Source organism: Antedon mediterranea, chromosome 9 (genome assembly GCF_964355755.1).
Source record: "Antedon mediterranea chromosome 9, ecAntMedi1.1, whole genome shotgun sequence".
Lineage (NCBI taxonomy): Eukaryota > Metazoa > Echinodermata > Crinoidea > Comatulida > Antedonidae > Antedon > Antedon mediterranea.
Window position 1 is genome coordinate 23,134,798 of NC_092678.1, and position 20,475 is coordinate 23,155,272.

The 20,475-nt window shown below is 33.9% G+C and overlaps 2 protein-coding genes across 2 annotated transcripts; one reads left to right on the top strand and one right to left on the bottom strand.

Annotated features, from left to right (window-relative positions):
* The first annotated feature begins 1,751 nt into the window (after positions 1–1,751).
* On the top strand, positions 1,752–6,485 carry LOC140058415 (N-acetyltaurine hydrolase-like). The gene is made up of 9 exons (XM_072104008.1): positions 1,752–1,898; positions 2,172–2,341; positions 2,608–2,654; positions 3,274–3,433; positions 4,001–4,185; positions 4,757–4,912; positions 5,041–5,217; positions 5,584–5,801; positions 6,012–6,485. Exons 3-9 carry the CDS (start codon positions 2,621–2,623, stop codon positions 6,144–6,146), a joined length of 1,065 nt encoding a protein of 354 aa, XP_071960109.1. The 5' UTR covers positions 1,752–1,898; positions 2,172–2,341; positions 2,608–2,620; the 3' UTR covers positions 6,147–6,485.
* LOC140058412 (glutamine--tRNA ligase-like) lies at positions 6,450–19,416 on the bottom strand. The gene is made up of 19 exons (XM_072104006.1): positions 19,258–19,416; positions 18,402–18,552; positions 17,732–17,841; positions 17,202–17,277; positions 16,777–16,892; positions 16,404–16,545; positions 16,166–16,251; positions 15,351–15,616; positions 14,980–15,088; positions 14,519–14,649; positions 13,972–14,064; positions 9,231–9,368; positions 8,806–8,893; positions 8,581–8,724; positions 8,352–8,456; positions 7,983–8,203; positions 7,773–7,839; positions 7,526–7,651; positions 6,450–6,920 (listed from the first exon to the last, which is right to left on the bottom strand). The coding sequence occupies exons 1-19, from the start codon at positions 19,366–19,368 to the stop codon at positions 6,870–6,872; spliced, it is 2,331 nt and encodes a 776-aa protein (XP_071960107.1). The 5' UTR covers positions 19,369–19,416; the 3' UTR covers positions 6,450–6,869.
* Between the last annotated feature and the right edge of the window lie 1,059 nt (positions 19,417–20,475).

Genomic DNA, 20,475 nt, shown 5'->3' on the forward strand with positions numbered 1-20,475 from the left:
AAACATGTGGTCTAGGTGTGGGCGTTTTTATTTGATTATGACACCTCTGCACATGCGCATCAATCAAAGCCCTTCACCCATGCTGCTGCTGCTAGCTAGCTCACGAAAAACAATAAACAGACCGAAATTATGTTCACCGTACGTACGTACGTAGGCCTTTTTGCCGTTAAAAACACATTGAGAAACAATAATTTACTATTGTAACATGTTTTATTGGTACAGTAAATAATGTAACTTTTAAAAAAGGTAAATTGAATTACTGTAGCTTAATATTAATAAAGTAGGCCTAGGCCTATCAGTTTATTTAATTAAAACTAGATTGACACAATCATAGCCTAGCCTAGGCCTTCCCTACGCTAGGAGACCGTACCGGGCAGCATTCGGTGACAACGTGATGACTTTAAAAATATGTTTTCAGGAAACCGGACTTTCGAAAAACCGGAAAATATATGCCCGCCCAAGGGTGTCCGGTATTGGGAGAGTTGACTGTATATGCTAATATAAGCAGGCCGAATCGTCTCAGGGTCGAATCATCTCAGTTCAGGGTCGAATCGTCACTCTACCGCTTTTTTCCCACAACACAAGTAGGCCTAGGCCTAGACATATTTCTTTACTCAAGGACCTTACTCACTGTACGCTGATCCACGTGAACTGATAATACGAATGACATAATTATAACATAACTGTTTTTCAGTAGGCTTGGGTTAGCTTAGTTAGGCCTAGGCCAGTAGTAGAAATCCTGGAACGCCGCATGGATGGGGTGTAGATTTCCGTCCACATGTGTGTGTTGTAGACCATTCATAACAAACATTTTTATATATAGAGGGCAGTGGGCACCAAACATTTACCTATTATTTTTATCACCCCCCGGTGTGTGCGTCTACTTAAAATTAACACTAAATATGTTGGTTAATTTAGTATATAAATAAGCCTACATTATCCTTTATTCCTCTTTGCGATATATTATTTGAGTTTAAGTTTTGCAAACAATATTTTTTATGCATGGTTCAGTTCTAGAATTAACATATCAATGATAAATAATATTAATATTATTTTGCGGCCCGTCTGTTTTTTTTTCTTTTAAAATGTTTCATTTCATTTCTTTATTCGAATTCATAAAATAACACAACATAAAAAAAAATACAAAGAATGAATTCAGGGTAACACAAAAAAGTAATCAAAGGTCAAACTTATTTCCATTGTGGCCCTTAAGGATAAAAACACCATAAGAATAAACATTTACAATAAACAATAACACATAGTAACAATATAAATATAAATTATAATCTTTCAAGCATAACCTCTTTGAGATGTTTCCTGATATTTCTTTTGAATTGATTGATGGTTTCTGAACACTCTATCAATTTTGGCAGGTGATTCCATGACGTTATTGCCGTGTTAACAAAGGTTGTTTGGGAGTGGTTACCTATATATTAAAATTGATTGAGTTGCAAATCTAGTATTGTATATAAATTATATTCGTATTACCCGAGATTACTTTTATTATCAACATAGGATCCACCGCTTATAAATATAATTAAATGATTAACTAAAGTTATCCATCTGGAAAATTAACAATTACTTATTTATTTTGATTTATTTTAAGTTTTTTTTTTTATTATTGATGTTTTGCATTTCATACTACATTCTATTATTTTTACATTTATTCTTTTTACATTTAAAAAAATTTATTTTTAAGTTAATAATTGTTTAATTCTTTTGCTGTATTTCACACAACATTTAGTTGTTTAATTTTATTGATTTCTGTGATGACCATGACCTCATTGACCATGACCTCATTGACGTTTGATTGATAATTGTACTGGTACGGCGTTGCCTCTCAGGGAAACGTAGGAGTGCTGTTAACAGACAGATACTTTATACTATCGGGATTTTTGGTAGGTTTATAAGTAAGTAGAATAATTATTGTTGTAGGCTACTTAGTAGAAAGTAGTAAAGTTAAAGGTTTGTGGTACAATTCGTTTCCTAAAAAAGAAATAAAGTTTCGTCCTACAATACAACCGTTTCTGGAGTGAAAGACTTAGGCCTACTTACGACGTACAACTATACTTAATATCTTCACCTCCCTTGTAGAGTACCAAACAGACATAGCGAAATGATTAATACCCGACTTATGTATCATTCATATGCATTTGATTAATTCCAAACAGAGAGACACGTTAGTAGGCCTACCCTAGGCCTACCGGTGGCACTTTTTCGAAATACCTATGTCACTGATGGGCAAAGTCCATCCGTATTTGAAAGAAGATTATTGTGTTTAGGCTATGTTCCTTTTCACAACCAAATTGTTGTAAACGTCAATTGTGGACGACCCTCTCTGGTAAGTATAGTATTAGTGAAATATACTGTTATAGTTCTGCATTTTATTGTTTTTATATATATATATTTATATCAAATATGTTTTATTGTAATGTAATTTCAATTGTTGTTCTGTAATTTTTAATGCAAGCAATGGAATTTCCAGAAATGGATGATATGAGAATAAAGTTTGAATTTTTGTATAATTTTACGATGTCTTTACAATAAAACGTTATGGACCTATGATGTTTATGAACTCATCACAAACGATTTTTTCTTTCGATTTAGAACTAATTTCATTATGTCAACTAGTCGTGAAGGAAAGATTCAAACAGGTAACTTAGATAAAGTTCATCCCAATTTGTTATCACGTTGGCGCCTACCTATTTCCGAGCTTGATTCTCACTAGAACGTAACGCAAGAAGGACGTAAACGCAACGCAAGCGTTTTAACCAATGACAAGCGAAGTTATAGACAGTTAGCAATCACAAGCGAATAAGCCATCGCTTGTGATTGGTCAATTCACTTGCGTTGCGTTACGTCCTTGTGTTGCGTCGCTAGTGGGAACCACGCTTAACAATTGTCGCACAGCTGAAGCTAGGTTCCCACTTACGCAACGCAAGGACGTAAGCCCCAACCGAATCGAATTGACCAATCACGAGGAACGGTTCGAATAATACATCACTTGGATTGGTCAATTGGATTGCGTTGCGGCTTACGTCCTTGCGTTGCGTTCTAGTGAGAACCAAGCTCTATACATATCGCGATTTAGAAATAATATTATTATATAAAATTAACTTTGCGTACTAGCCTACGTCATGGGTGGATTCAAGGAAGGCCCATCCACGCAAAAGAATTATCGTCAGGTAAATTCATACGTAATTTTCCTATTTTTAAAATGTTACTTCCAATGAATTTAGATTATTTTTCTTTATTATTGTTCTTTTTTTTCAGTATTGGGTCCAATCAAACCATCTATGATTGGTCGAACCTTAACCCATGAACATTTATACATGGACTATTCGACGTACATCCAGAAACCACGTGACGAGGACAAACAAATGATAAACGCTGCAATCAACATGGAAAATCTTAACTATATTCGCAATTATCCGTAGGTTTCCAAATTGTCTAGTTCGTCCATGTGAACGGGCCCTTGTTCCCCCTTATAGGATGACACAATACAAGGTGTTTGGTCACATTAATTGCGTTACGCGCGTCCTTTTTAAGCGTGGTTCCCACTAGCGACGCAACGCAAGGACGTAACGCAACGCAAGTGAATTGACCAATCACAAACGATGGCTTATTCGCTTGTGATTGCTAACTGTCTATAACTTCGCTTGTCATTGGTTAAAAGGCTTGCGTTGCGTTTACGTCCTTGCGTTACGTTTATGTCCTTGTGTTACGTTCTAGTGGGAACCAAGCTTAACTGTCTATAACTTCGCTTGTCATTGGTTAAAAAGCTTGCGTTGCGTTTACGTACTTGCCTTACGTTCTAGTGGGAACCAAGCTTAAAGGGTCGTTCCCACACTAAAGACGCAACGCAACGTAAAATACATAACCACCATATTTAAACTATTGCGCACGGTTTGATTGACTTTGGGCGCATGCTTTCACAACAGTGTTTTATAGTATGAAGTGATACATTTTGAACTCAATTATTTAACATTTAAACAAACAGGTATTGTGTTAAAACAAATGTGGACATTCGTGACGAGAGTGACGCGATCGTCGAGGAGTTAAAACTGTTTAAGAGTAAAGGTGGCACGTGCATTGCTGACGTTACACTGGTAGATATTGGTCGAGATATCAAAGTATTAGCGAGTTATTCTCAGAAAACGGGAGTTCACATCGTCGCTGGAACAGGTATTATTATTAATTTACTATTAAGACCTGTCTGTCTAGCTCTAAGTCTAAACGTTATTTATAATTAATACCTGCCTAGCTCGAAGTCTAAACGTTATTTACAACTTGATGCGCAGTTCGTGGTATTAAACTAAGATTTAGAGATGTATTGTCCCCTAAAAAACATGAACAATTTAAAAAATTTGAATAGGTTATTTTTAAGTTAATCACTTCTGTAGAAAAAAAAACTGGAAAAAAAATGCTTTCACTTATAAAAAATAAAAAAAATTACAAAATAAATTGTCATATTCAACCATTTGGCTACCAGCTAATATGACTATTTTTCCTCTAAATTACAGTTTTTTTCAGGTAAATCAATGTTTTTTTCGATCCAATTTTTGGTCAAGGTGGATAACCATTATGTGACATTAAAATGGCATATTATGGCAACAACAACAATTTAAATTTTTTCAGGGGACTATACATCTTTAAATGAAGATTTAAGAATATAGTCTTATCTTAATCATCAGTAGCCCAGAGTTTTCAGTCTAAGTATAAACATACCATTATATAGTAATGATCTTCGTTACAGGCTACTATCTCGCTCCGTCCATGCCGGATAAGCTCAACACTATGACCGAAGAACAGATCCTCACAGAAATGAGAAGAGATCTGCTAGAAGGCGCTGATGGGTCAGAGTTCAAGAGTGGCGTCATTGGAGAAATCGGTTGTTCCTGGCCAATCCATGGTACGTAACGTCTTCCTTGTGAAAAGCTATCACCACACAAGTTAACGGTATTGAACTCTTTTTTCTGATGTTTCTTCTCCTTCGCCAACAAAAACAACTTTTGATCGTAAAACCATGTATATTTACAGCAAATGAACTGAAGGTTCTACGGTCAGCAGGAATTGGACAATCGGAACTCTGTTGTCCAGTCAGCATTCATCCTGGCAGAAACATAAGTGACCCTCTGTTGGCTCCCACAGAAAACCTGAGGGTACTCCAAGAGGCTGGTGGCGTCGCTAGTCATACAGTCATGTCACATGTAGACCGTACGTATATCGTATAAATTATAGCCTAGTCTACATAACTCTACTGTTTGGAGAGGGTTGTGCTTAAAGCTTGGTTCCCACTTGCAACGCAACGTAACATAACCTACGCAACGTAAGAAAATGCTGTTCCAATAATTGTGTTTTCCCCCGCCTACGTGAAATCAAACCTGAGTCGTCGGTTCCCATTTGTGATTACGCAATACATCATTTTGCGTCGATACGTCGCTGCATTCTGTTGCGTTCTAGTGGGAACCACGCTTTATAGACATGTCACATGACATACTGCATTGCAAAGGAATAATTAGGTGATCCGCAATGCAACATATTGTGTTTATAACTGATAATACGCACCATTTCTTCAAACAGGTTGTTGTTTAACAATTGAAGCTGCGTTAGAATTTGCCAAGCTTGGGTGTTATTTAGAATATGACTTCTTCGGATTTGAGTGCTCTTACAATAAAATAGTTCCCGAATTAGACTACATTTCAGACGCCCAGCGCATCGATATCATTAAAGGTTTGGTGGATGAAGGATATGCAGATCAAGTAGTCATTTCTCATGACATACATGCAAAACATCAGTTGGTAAGCCACCTGGAATTTTTAAATTTAGGTACATCTATGACACATGTGCCATTTATCCTAATGTTTAACTTTTGGAGGATTTCAGTGATCATAAATGTAGATAATGTAGAGTATATCAAAATATTTCATTAATAACAAAAAATGTATTTTTTTTTTAATCTAAGGAATAATTTTTCCAATGTATAAAGAATTTTATCTCTTTTATTCCAGCTAAAATATGGTGGGCATGGTTATTCTCATATACTTGAAAACGTTGTGCCAAAAATGTTGGTGAAAGGAATATCTCAGGAGGACATTGATAAAATACTAATACATAATCCAAGACGGTGGCTAACATGGTATTAAAGATGAAATCACAAATTAGCATTAAAACCAAATATGGTAGCAATGTCAAAGTTCAGATCACAAATTAGCATTACAATTAAATATTAATACCAGACTCTCTGAAAACCAGAAACTCTCTCAATACAGTACCGGTATTGGGAGAGTTGACAGTATTAGCAATGTCAAAGTTCAGATGAAAGTTTCTCTAAACGACATTGGTCTCTGAAAAGACAAGAAATCTTGAAGACAATTTTTAAACAGCAGTTTCAAAATGTATTTATTCAACCTTGATTTTAATTGTTTTAAATCTTATAGCAAAATTATTCTTCGGGTAGGTATATTAATATCATTTTAAATACTAACAAAAATATCTATTAATTTCATATGACTATATTTAGTATCATTTAAAACTTGTATATAAAGTAATAAAGGAGCCAAAAGCTTTTGGAATACAATAGAAAAACAATTTTAAATGTCTTTTTTCCAATGCCAGTGATGTAGTTTGAACGATTTGCCAAATACATCCAAATCAAATAAAAAAAACAAAACCAAATGACAATTAATCATGTATTCCTAGCAGTCTATAATAATCACCCCAAAATGTGTTATTTTACGGAAGACTCTTTTAAGGAGGGACCAATTATCATTTATAATCAGGTGGTGTAAAATAAATAAATCTAATGCATTATTCCAACTTAAACAATTAGCGTTCGGATGTACTCACAAATAGTTGGAATTTATTAACTACTTTTTGCCGGAATCTTCTTTCAGGAGTACTGTTCGGTTAAATACCAACTGCAAGTAAAAAAAAAAAAAAACAACTACAGTTGATAAGAATAATAATTTAAAAAACATGCTTTTTGAATACTTATCATTAAACTAAAATTAAACCTAAATTCACTGTCCGTAACTAAAAAAAAAAATAAAAAAAATTGACTGTGGGTTAAAGATGTATTGTCCCCACAAACATGAAAAATGAAGATTAATTTAAGACTATGAATAGGCCATTTCACAGTTTTAATACAGTTCATCACAACTGTAGAAAAAAAAAATTACTTTAGCACTTAAAGATATATTGTCCTCCAAAAACATGAACAATGAAGATTAATTAAATTAGACTTTGAATAGGTAATTTTATAGTTTTAATAAAGTTAATCACTTCCGTAGAAACAAAAAATAATGTTAAATTCAACATAATATCCATTGTCTGGCAGCCAAATTGACTATTTTTTGCTTTAAATTACAGGTTTTTTTTCAATTTAACTTTTGGTCAAAGTGGATAACTATTATGTGACATTAAAATGGCATATTCAACAACAATTTTAATAATTATTTTTTCACGGGGACAATACATCTTTAGTTTTCCAACCCTAGATCAAGGATTGAAATCTTAATTTTACCTTCTTGTCTGTGGTATCTGGATCTACTGAATAGAACCCATTCCTTTCAAACTGGAACTTATCGTAAACCTTGGCTCCTTTCACCGACAAGTCTACTAATGCATCTGGTATAATTTTCAGGGAGTCCTAAAAAAATATAATTACATTTGAAAATTAAATTCCATTTATCAATCAAAGTAAAATAATACTGGCGGTCTCTCTCTTTCAATCAAAACAGTATAATTTCAAAGTCGTTTAGACCACTGACCTTATCACAATCGGTAATGAAACCACCAGGCACCTCTGCCGGATCTTCCGGATGCTGATGACGGAATCTAAAGGAAAAGAAACAAAGGTTTTATTTACATTTCTGTGCAAGATAATGAACAATTTGAACCTTATTAGTTATGCATGAGTGAGCACCAATCAAATCTGGAATTCATCAACAACTATTGTGTGAATATATGAAGATACTTACAATCTCTCATAAAGACGTACTTCACACTTGATTGCCTCGGAAACCCAATGTATAAATGCTTTAGGTTTTTCAGTTTCTGTAACCGACACACACTTGACCTTTAACTCCTTGACCTTTCCACTTTGATCTTTCAAAACAGACTCGACTGAAATGACGAGGTTTGCATACTTTAAACCGACAGGCTGTTCTTTCGTCAGACGGCGGAAATTGCTGTCCCCACTCTAAAAAACAAAACAGAATTAATACTAATTAACTTGATTTAAATTACTAGGCTTAGATTCCTGGGTCTACATGCTTCTAAATTATACGGTAAGTCACTACATCAACGTTTCAAAGACCTGTTTAAAAATATTCCTGTAGTTTACATACCTCTGCGAAATCAGATTGTTCTATAAAAAGTGTTGACGACAATCGCACTTTGTGTGTTCCCTTGCTAGTATCATGAGGAATATTAGGAACGTCAAATTCTAAATCCTAAAAATAAAAACAACATATATAACATATATAGATATGATAATTAATTTTGCTGTACAAAATCGCTGTCTTAATATATTATCTTATAACAAATAAAAAATATCAAAAAGTGTATTTTACAAACCTTTTTAGATGGAAAATTTGTGATAGTGATTTTGATTGGGTCAAACACGGACATAACGCGTGTTGCTGTGTCGTTGAGTACATCTCTTACGCACGCATCCAGCATTGATGGGTCAAAGGACACCTGAGACATTGTCACGCCAACCTAAAGGAAAACGCATTAAATTATAATACACAGTTATCCAATTGGAAATCAGTAAGTTTTAACCTCACGACTGAAACTTACTTTAGCACAGAACCTATTGATAGCCTCTGGTGGAAATCCTCTTCGTCGTAGTGCAGTCAATGTAAACAAACGTGGGTCATCCCAATCACTGCAAACAATGTTATAAAGAAAATAAATTAGAAATCAAAAAAAAAATTATCATGTCCACAATACACAGATGACACATCACACATTGAACACAGATGACATCACAGTGAACACAAATGACATCACAGTGAACACAGATGGTATCACACAGTGAACACAGATGACATCATACAATGAACACAGATGACATCATACAGTGAACACATATGGTATCACACAGTGAACACAGATGACATCATACAATGAACACAGATGACATCATACAGTGAAGACAGATGACATCACACAGTGAACACAGATGACATCATACAATGAACACATACAATTAGAAATCTTACCTTACAATTCCCTGACTTATAAGCTTTCCAATCTTACGTTTGGACACCACTGTATAATTCAGATTAAGCCTCCCATACTCCCATTGTACTGGGCAGTATAAATCTAAAGCATTACACAGCCAATAGTATGAGGAACGTCTGAAATAAAAGTTAGTATGTTATCATTTACATGAACTCATAGGAAAGAGAAAAATTCTAAATAAACAAATTACAAACTTAAACCTTGGTGAAGATGAGAAAAAACCTATGAAATGTCACATCACATAAAGCAGCTCTGTCTACACTATCATACTAGTTTGACAAAAAAAGTGTGATGTGCCCAAATATGATAGTGATATGCCCAAATATGGTAGTGATATGACATCATCATGTCCATATCATCACATTTTGTTGTCACATAAAGTTTGATAGTGTAGACAGAGCTTAAGCTCCATTTCACACACACTAATTCGTAATTAAAGCAGGATTATTATGATACTTGATACAACTCTTGTTATATCCCTAATTGCTTCCATTAAGCTTTTGTTTATTTTATCTGTATCTCCATTGACATCAGGTCATTGATAGCATTTCAACAATTTAATGTCTTTTGATTCATAATGTAGAATTCAAAACATTTTGTACCATAAAAACATTGCTATTTTTCAGGGAGTTTTATGGGAGAATGTCTGTATCAATAATGTGATTGGCATACCTCATGTTGCATATACAGATAGACTTAATTATAAATGAAACAACTTTACAAGGTTTTTATTAACTCTATCTCTGAAATAACATTAACATTGCATGTCAATAACTGGAAAAACGTGATATATTGTCGTGATATAAAGATTTAAGTTGCATTTTCACGCTGTTAATGATTTCTTTGTTTTGGTTTTGCATTCACACACAATAAGGAAGTAAAACAAATAATAATTTACTTTCAATTTTAACATCATCATTTCCTACTCTGTTTTTGCCTGAATGGTATGGACAAGACGAGAATCAGATAGCCACCAGTACGGTTGGTAAGGTTTTAACCAGACTACTTTTTCACAGAGAGGCATTTGACAACCCAGTGGCCAGCACGATTGTTCCTTTTTGTTGCGACCATTTCACCACTTGGTTTCTCAAGGCTACAGCACTGAAAATGAATCAACATACCTACAAATGGAAGGTAATATTTTTCATTTCTACTAACACACAGATGGAGGTCCAGGAAGAAGTGTTAAAGGATTTTATCTGACTTATTTTCGTACAAAGCAGTTGCTTCAAATTACACTGATATAGCATTCACTCTTGTTAGCATATAGAGTACCACATTAGCAAAACTGAACGCAGTATGTAAAGAAGAAGCATTAACATGATCATTTTGAAATTGTTGATTGTGCCGATTGTTATGTTCCAGCTAAAAGGGCATGAAACCGCTGTTGCTGCTAAAAAAAATGAATGTAGTTTGTTTGAAGCAAATGGTTTAATATACTGCTATGGGTTTCAGGATCACATGAACATTACAACAAGTGACCAACAAGCTCCTCAAAAACACGTTCTTAAAACGTCTATAAAAGAAAATAATACTATTATTTGTGAGGATGATGAATCTAGAAATTCTTGCAATTTGACCATTTTGGCACCCGTCGTTAAACTACAGCAAATACCGGAGTCACCGCTCTCTGGATCAGATGTTCACATATTATATCATACGACCTCTATATTTGAGAATTACATAATCAACTGGAGTGCATTGCCTCCTGGAGTAAAATCAGAATTGAACATCAACAAGAGCCAACTAATACTCAAAGGTATTAAGGAAAGTCAAAATGGATTTACAATTACTTGTACAGTTACTGACCCATTAGGATTGACTGGGTCCGCCACTATCCAGTTATCTGTGTCCTCTCTTATAACAATAATCATTGCCGCTTCCGTGGGAGCACTGTTATTATTATTAATATGTGTAATTATATTTATTGTCCGTCGAAAAAGAAATTCAAGAGTACAGAAACAACAGAAAGCATCACAAAACACCGGTACGCCTAATGGACCTGAAATCGATTATGAACAAGATACGTATGAAATTGTTAACACTGAAAATACTAAAAATATCGAAATTGATGAGGAAAATATTTATGACTCGCCCTATGGACCAACTGAATTGAAAGAAAGTTGTACAAACATTGAAACACCAGTAGAAATACACAAAGAAGAGGAGCTATCTGATGTTTATGACGATACTGTATATGACCCAGTGAATGAAAGCGCCAGCCAGCTATATGAAATTCCAAATTCAGATTTAGATGGTTGTCCGTCATTCAATGATTCTGAAGATTGCTACGAGATCCCAGAGGATCTGCATTTACAAGCGAAGTTTGAAAAAGAAACAATCACGCATTTTCAAGATTTGGAATCTAAGAGTTGGAAAGCTGAGGACGCGTCAGGAATAGGAAATAGGAGTAACATTGCACGGAAGCTGGAGAATATACACTGTAAGGCAAAAAGTCCACCAGGAATCCCTACCAGTCCAATGGCGTGCACCTCTTTACATCCAAACAACATTCTAACTATAAATACTTCTGCCATCAAGAAAGCGTCTATGAATCTCAAATCTAGTCTTCCTCCGATTAAACGTAAACCAAACGTTTTAAAATCTGAGAATTCCATCATAATTCCACAGACGAAATTAGACATCAAACTTGCGCAACCATTCTTTCTTCCAAACGCGATAACCTCACCTGTTGAAGATAAACCGAGAAATCCACAATCACCGAAAATCATGAGTAAACCAAACATTTTAGTATCACCGAAACCGAAAGTTGTGAAAAAGATTGTCGCTTTACCTGCGAATACACACAACGTGAATGTTAAGATATTGTCACCTGTCCTCAAAAACAAATGTGTGCCACAAATATGTAAAAATGACGACAAAACAGCCGGTGAAATCCTACCAGCGCTGCATATACAGACAAACGATGACGATGAAGTGGATATGGAAAGTCCGAATTTGAAATTAATACATAAAGCAAGTCGGATTAAATTACCCCCTCCTACCCCCGCAAACAAATCTCAACACTTGATACGTATTGGCTCTCAGAAATTTGTTAAGCCGCAAACAAAAAAGAAACCAGTACAACTAACCGACGCCCAGCCACTTTCTCACAACGAATCGGGTGACTATGTAAGAAGTAGTACAAGCAATCAAATATATACCAACTGGTGCATTAAAGGACCTAGAGCAAGAGATAGTAGATAGGAGATTGTGTTACATTTCATCTACTGTAGAACATTGAAAAGAGGCTCATGGGCTTATTTTCGAGGTTTTACGATAAATAATTTGTACAGTTGTTTTTATACACACTTTTTCTATCACACGTATCCATACACATGGGGTATTAAAATGACCGCAATGGTCCTTGACAAGGCTTTAAACTACGTTAAACAAAATTATACACCAACTGAAATATGGCAGCCAAAATGTCATCTCTCGGGACAGGTAACTGTATCTTTCCTTGTGATATACAAACAGCTGCACTAAGGCATCCAAAGGGGATGGTAGATAGGTGATCAAATTAGTAATTAATGCAAATATTTATCTATGTTTTAAAAGTTTAACAGTATATAATTTCATAATGTAATTCCCAGTTCTGTAAATTAAATGTGTTAAATCCATTTTACCTTTCTAATAGTATAGTTATTTAATTAATAAAGTAAATAAGTAATTAAATAAGTTGTTCTTAAGACTTGAATACAACTTTAAGCTCAATTTCAGCTCACCTAAGTTTCACATTAACTAATTAACTAATAGGTTTTACAATTTAGCTCACATAGAGCCTCAAAGTAACTAATAAATAATCTATCTCTATTTAAGGAAGTAGATATATATATTAAAATATAACTTGTCCAACAGTATGTATTACAAAACTGAAACAAAGCATTACAAATTTTCCTTTGTAACATTAATTCAGTAACTTTCTAAATGTAAACACACATTTTGTTTACTATTACAGTACCAATTTATGCAATTTTTTTAGCAGGCTTTTTGTTGGTAATCATACAAACTGTTTACTGCAGTGACAGCCTGTAAAGCTCTCTCTACACTATCAAACTTTATGTGACAAACAATTTGATGTGCTCATATATGGACATGATGATGTCATATCACTACCATATCTGGGAATACCACTACCATATCACACTTTTTTTTGTCAAACTAATTTGATAGCGTAGACAGTGCTTTAAACATCAACATTGAAACATTGTAATAAAATTATAGAATTAAAAAAGTTGTTTTCACGTCATAAAAAGTCGGTTGAGATAGATAGAAATATGAATACGAAAATGCTTTGATATGCCTAGTGAAAAACAGGCTTCAACCTCTTTATTTATTTTGCTCTTATTTCTGTTGATTGTTCAGCGCTTAGAGATTAAATTGAACATTGATGAGTACATGCGAAAATCTACCTATGGTTTTATGCAACGTATGTTGAATAGTGGTAACATCCTTGTTGCTTGTGTTTGCAAAAATATGCTCCATAACTCCAAAATGTATTGTAGATGGAGAAGCATTCTATATTAGAGTTTACGATTTTTTATATTTTTTTTTCTGTTTATACGTTTATTAATATGGATGATATTTCCGAAATAAAAATAAATTGAATTGAATTGAATTGAATTATTATTATAATTGATAGACAGCATGTGTTTACTATTTCTCTTGTGTTCAGGTTTAAAAAATCTAAATCAAAAATGCTGATGTTTGCTTTACCTAGATTGGAATTCCTTGGTGCAAAGTGAGTGAGAAATGTTCTCAATGGAGTCACACAAACAATGAGTGTAGTCATACGTAGGATATATACACCTGAAAGAAACAAATTTCAGGACAAAATTGGAAACTACTGGTTTCAAATTTCAATTTATTTATCGAACACAAAAAGTAAAACAGGTGATAAAATAAGTAGCATTGTGAACGAAAGGAAGAACAATAGATGGTCACCTGAGGAAAAAAATATATGGTGACAAAATTGGAAACTACTAGTGACAAATTTGGTGATGGATTTCTGACTAATTTGGTGACAGATTTTTGACTAATTTGTCAACTACTGGTGACTGATTTGCAAACTATTGGTAAAAGATTTGTGACAAATTTAGTGACAAATTTGGTAACTACTGATGACAGATTTGTGACAAAACTTGGTGACAATATTTGAAAACTACTGGTGATAGACTTGTGAAATATTTGTGACAAATTAAATGTAATAGTTACTATAAGCGGCACACAAGTATATTCAGACATAATAAGTACATGTGCTTACCAATCATTACCGGAGCGATGATGAGGGGTGAATTTGATGCGATATGCTACAGGATCCTTCTTGCCTTCTTCCAAGATGGTCTTCATTCGTAGAGTTGCATCGCCTTCATCTATCTTACCCTTCCTCATGTCCTAATTTGGTCAACAAATATCAAAAGTGTAAACAAAAATTTATTCTAATAACACACAATCCCACGAACCTTGAAACACATACTTTGAACACACATAGGTACCTGCTTTGTTTTACATAAATAAAAGTTATCAGACGTTAACAAAAATGTTTATAAGTGGGTGAAAGGTTCCCTCAGAATGTGTGCAACATTCCAATCATTAGGTTGTTGTAGCTACATCCCTGACTTAAAAATCAAGGCTTATAAAGAAGCATTTTAGGCCTGTAGACAATCAACTTAAAGCCATGACTAGGGTCATCAGCTAGCCTAGATAAATTATTGAAATGTGTACCTCAAATAGCTGCAGCGACTCCTCAATAGGCCTATTCCTCCAAGGAGAATCAGGGGGGTTGAAACCTTTGATCTCATCTGCTCTCTGGTGACAAACATAAGCATCTCCCCTTTACACAAAAGAAAAGGAACAATTTCAATCAATATTTTCAATTTGGATGACAACAATATATTACTAGTGTATAAAGAGTAAGTTCGGCAAAATTATTCACGACGTCACTTTAAACACTTGGTGCCAATCAAGGATTTACAAAGTTGGAAAAGGTCTAAAAAAAATCCATAAAAGCAACATATAAAACTACTTAAAAATGTGCAAAATGTTCGGCGTATTTCTGAAATGTATAACAAGTATATAAGCGACAAATTTCTAACCTTTTAATTAACTCAACAGCAAAATCATAAAGCTCCTGGAAAAAATCTGAAGAATGCGTAATCTTCCACGGTTTATACCCAAGCCACTCAATTATCTCTCGGATTCCAACGAAAAATTTCTCCTCCTCTTTTTCTGGATTCGTATCATCATATCGCAAGTTACATTTCCCGCCATGAGCGCGAGCATACCCGAAGTTGAAGTTGATAGCTTTAGCATGACCAATGTGAAGAATACCATTGGGTTCCGGTGGGAAACGTGTGCGGACCTGTAAAGAGCAAAACAGCTTATATTATAGGGCAAAAAATGAGCAAGGGGAAAGAGTTTTTATAAATTTCATGCATATATCTCTCTCTCTCTTTCAGTCTTCATGTGTAAGGATTTATAATAAGGGGCATGTCGGAACAACAGACCATTAGAACTACTGTGTTGAGGTAATAAATTAAAACAGAGCCTCAGTGAAACCCACTACACCCAATACTGTGTTGAGGTAATAAATTAAAGCAGAGCCTCAGTGAAACCCACTACACCCAATATTGTGTTGAGGTAATAAATTAAATCAGAGCCTCAGGGAAACCCACAACACCCAATACTGTGTTGAGGTAATAAATTAAAGCAGAGCCTCAGGGAAACCCACTACACCCAATAAAAAGATGCACACAAACCATATGTGTAGATAAAACCTGATGTTTATAGTGGTTCTACCACAATATTCTACCACGATAAGGAGAGCCTCAAATTTGTGCGGATTTAATGGATATATATTGCAGGGTCCCCACTTTAAATACGCGGCCACCCGATTCATCTGTATACATACTTCTCCGTTTGTTTCCTTTAAATGCTGTTTCAGTAGATCCATGGTTTTCGGTGTCACAACATAACCTTCTGTTTTATAATTTTCACCTACGTAAGAAAATGAATTGTTATATTTCAAATTAGATATTATTTATGATACATATTGTTTAGTATGAAAGATTAAAATGTTGAATATTAAAGTAGGGCAAATCGACGCTTTGATGTCTGCCAGAACTCTTCCGCCAGTTGATCTCTCTTACCTGTTTTATGGAATCTCAGAGCCTCACCACATAACTGGTTCATACTGGTGTACTCTCTCTCAGACTTCTCGTCGGTTGATTGTTCCTTCTTTTTTTCTTTTGGCTTCTTTTCCTTATTTTTAGATTTTCCAGTCTTTGCATCCTGCAAGTCAAACAGAAAGTAAAAAACAATTTTTAATTTTTTTTAATGATTGGTTTTGTTGCGAATGTATTTTGTGAAAGCTGATAAGTTATAAATAAAACTAAAGCTTTGTCTACACTATCACAATTTTATGTGACAAAATGTTGTAATAACACTACCATATTTAAGCATATCACCACTATATTTGGACACATCACACTAGTTTGATAGTGTGAACAGAGCTTTAACTACCTTTGGCTTCTCCATATCTGCTGCTGTTTTAGGTCCAAGTAAGTCTAACACTTGCATGTCAATTTCACTTTTCACCATCTTCGTATCAGCCCATTTTAATTTCTGACGCACTTCACCTGGAAGACAATTTGATGCAGAAATTAAGCTTTGTTCACACTAGGACGCATCACAAGGACGTACCGTAAGTAACAAGCTGTAACCGATTATATGGACTGTTGCTTGTGATTGGTCAACTGTTTGAATTGCATTGCATGTGTAAGTTGTTAAACAATGTGTTGCAGTCTATAAGTGAAGAACCAGTCACCAGTATAGGAAACATAATGCCATTATTTTCAGAATTGACACCCCTTGAATGGTAAATGGAATAAGCCAGTCTTAAGGATGTACCTTTAATACTGATAGTGTATATTACATAACATACTTACCCATAATTAGCCCAGTATTGTAATGATATCTTTTTTCCAATAAATTATCTTTGTGTTTTTCTAGAACCTCTTCGACCTGGTGACAAAGAATGAATTAGAAATACAGTTATTTTGTAATTTCTTTACAAGAATTGGAACAGAAAAATCACTGTATCAATTAGTGAATTCATTAATGATTCTCTGTGACCTGATTTCATGTGACTTGATTGTGACACAGAAACAATGACGAGCATTTGGTACTATTTGCGCCATTATGACATAGTTCAATGGCTAAAAAGGTGCCTAGATTTTTGTATCATCAATTTTTATCTTTTTAAATGTTTATGTATTTTTATCTTTGTTTTATACATTTTGTGTATTCGATATAATAATTTTTATTTTATAAAGATGAATTTCTATTGTTAATTTATCATGATAATAGACAATAAAGCATTCCAGTATTCAAACTAAAACAGGGCTAATATAGGTTGTGTGGTTTGTTTTATAAGGAGACAGAATACAAAGTGTTAGTACTATTATAGATGTCTTACTGTGTCTTCTATCTCTTCTGGTGTTACAACAACTCCAACACCACAGGCTTCATCAAAGGCCTTCACATCAACAGGATCAAGCGGGTTGCATCGGAAATACTCAAACGATGCTAACAAAAGATCAAATATCATTATCAAAAGGAAAAAAAAAAAAAAATTAAATACATCAAAAAAACAATGTCTCTTATATTTCAACAGCAAGAAACTCACAAGGTACCCACTTCTGTGTTGGGCCGTTTGCTCACGTCTCCTCTTAGGTTAATTGTCAATAAATAAATAAATAAGTCTCATTACAAGGCTTAGGGAGTGGAGAAACTAGATTTTAAACAGCATTTCTTTCATTTCACCCAACCTAATTGAAAATTTTCTTCAATCTTCACTTCAATTTCGTAAGCTCTGTCTACACTATCAAACTAGTTTGACAAAAATGTGATGTGCTCATATATGAACATGTGATGTTTTTTTATTACTAAATTATATTTACGCATATCACTACCACATTTAGCACATCACACTTTTGTGTGTAGTTTGATAGTGTAGACAGAGCTTTAGAAACACATTGTTGAATTAAAAAAGCACTACATTATGAATGGAGAACAAACAGGATAGTTAAAATATTAATACTATCAAATTAGATGAAGATTTTTAGAAAAAAAAAACTGAATCTCACCAGTAAGCTGTGCTTCGGAGGTAATCTTTTTGTGGACAACATATTCAGTGATGAAATTATTTCTTTTTTTGTTCTTCGATCGAGTGGCGACATGATACAAAAGAGTCCCAATAGTTTTCTCAATGGATGCTCCCTTGTTAATTTTTTGAGCCTGTATTATTAATAATAAAATAAATGTTTAAATCCTAAAATAAAAATATCATTAATATTTAATAATAATAATACAGTATATTAGTACTAGGCCTAGACTACGGTATATACAGTAATAGTTTAAATCTTAAAATAAAAATATCATTAATAATAATACAGTTATTAGTACTAGACCTAGTCTATATACAGTCAATAGGCCTAGGCCTAGTAGGTTAGTTTAAATCTTTAAATAAATAAAAATATCATTAATATTACAGTAGGCCTATATTAGTACTAACTAGGCCTAGAATAGACTATACACAGGCGATAGATCCTACTTTATAATTTACTAATATCATAATTAATATTTATTACTGTAATAATAATATTAAATGTAGCCTAGGCTAGGCCTAACTAGGACAGGTAGGCCAAGTTTTAATAATATTATATAATTATAGCTAATGTAATATTTTAATAAATAAGCTAGCCTTTTAAATCAACCAGTGGCCTGCCTATAAGTAGGACGTTAACTTCGTCTTTATAATTTAATAACGTTTCACAGTTCAATTTATATAGGGCTTTATGCCGAATGATGCAATACTAGGTGGTAGGCCTCTAGGCTTAATGGAAATTCCAGCCCAAACTCGGCCTTGCAACCGATCTCCGACCCCCGTTATCGACGTGGACAGAGGCGCGCCTAGCCTAGATAAGTAATATGATGTTTTACATGTTCAATAACTTGCTTGAGTTCATTAGACAATGCTTCATTCTTCACAGTTTCTTTTGCCTTCTGCTCGCTCAGCCCAATACTTATAAAAAGCGTTAGATTCATAGCCATCTTGTTAACAAAATCGGATATTCCTAGCCTATTTTTTTTTTAGCATGTGGAATAGTTATTTTGAATAGCGTCCTCTATTATTACATAAAGTTGACTTAGCCTTCTTCATAAAAAAATGAGTTTAACTCCGAACATGACGACGACCTGAACACGATGTTCGGGTCATACACTCTGTCAGTGTTAGTGAAATATATTATATAAATTTGACTCTTAATTTTATTAGGTGTTCCATATAAATGACCTGAAAACGATAGTCGGATCATAAACGGGGTGCTCTGTGTTCTGTTAGTGTCATATATTTTTTTTTTTTATATATTTTTCATATTTTCTTTTATTATGTGTGATTAAAAGTTTATTTATTTGATAATGATATACCAACACAATTAAATCCTCCCGCTAATAATGTCATATTATAGACAGCACCAAATGAATTACAGAACTTTAATTACAGGTTTGAACAATTGAATGGGACATTTTATATCGGCATTTCATTCTAATAATAATATTATTGATAAAATTCATTTAAGTTTTAAATTATTTCAGCTATTATTATTTTATTCCTTCCATCATAACTAGTTACTACTAATAAATGTTGATTTGGTATGCATGATTTTATTTTTGTATATACGTTAAATCAATTATCAGTAGCTTTGATAACTTTAACAGAGTATATTATGGGGATACTCTGTGGAGATCGATAGTTCTCCCATCTATCAACTATGGTTGTTCAGTATGGTGCTCTTTAAGTAGAATAGATATAGATAAACTAGAGCGTCTCCAGCTCCAAATGGCACGTTATATCTTAAAAGCACCTCGAAATACACCTTGTGCCGCCTTATATGGAGAGCTTGGTTGGTCTCCAATTAACGAGATTCATAACGCTCTTCGTATGAAATACTTCCATAGAATTATAAAGATGGAAAACTATCGATGGCCAAAAATTATGTTTATTGGAATGCTACAACTTAATTGTGAATTTAAAGACTTAAGGTATAAGTTTCTATCTTGTATAAACGATATTCTCTTGAAGTGTAATTGTGAATCCAAAAATATTTTCACCACTCTCTCAAATTATAAAGAAGTCTACTTTCCAATTTCTGAAATCTT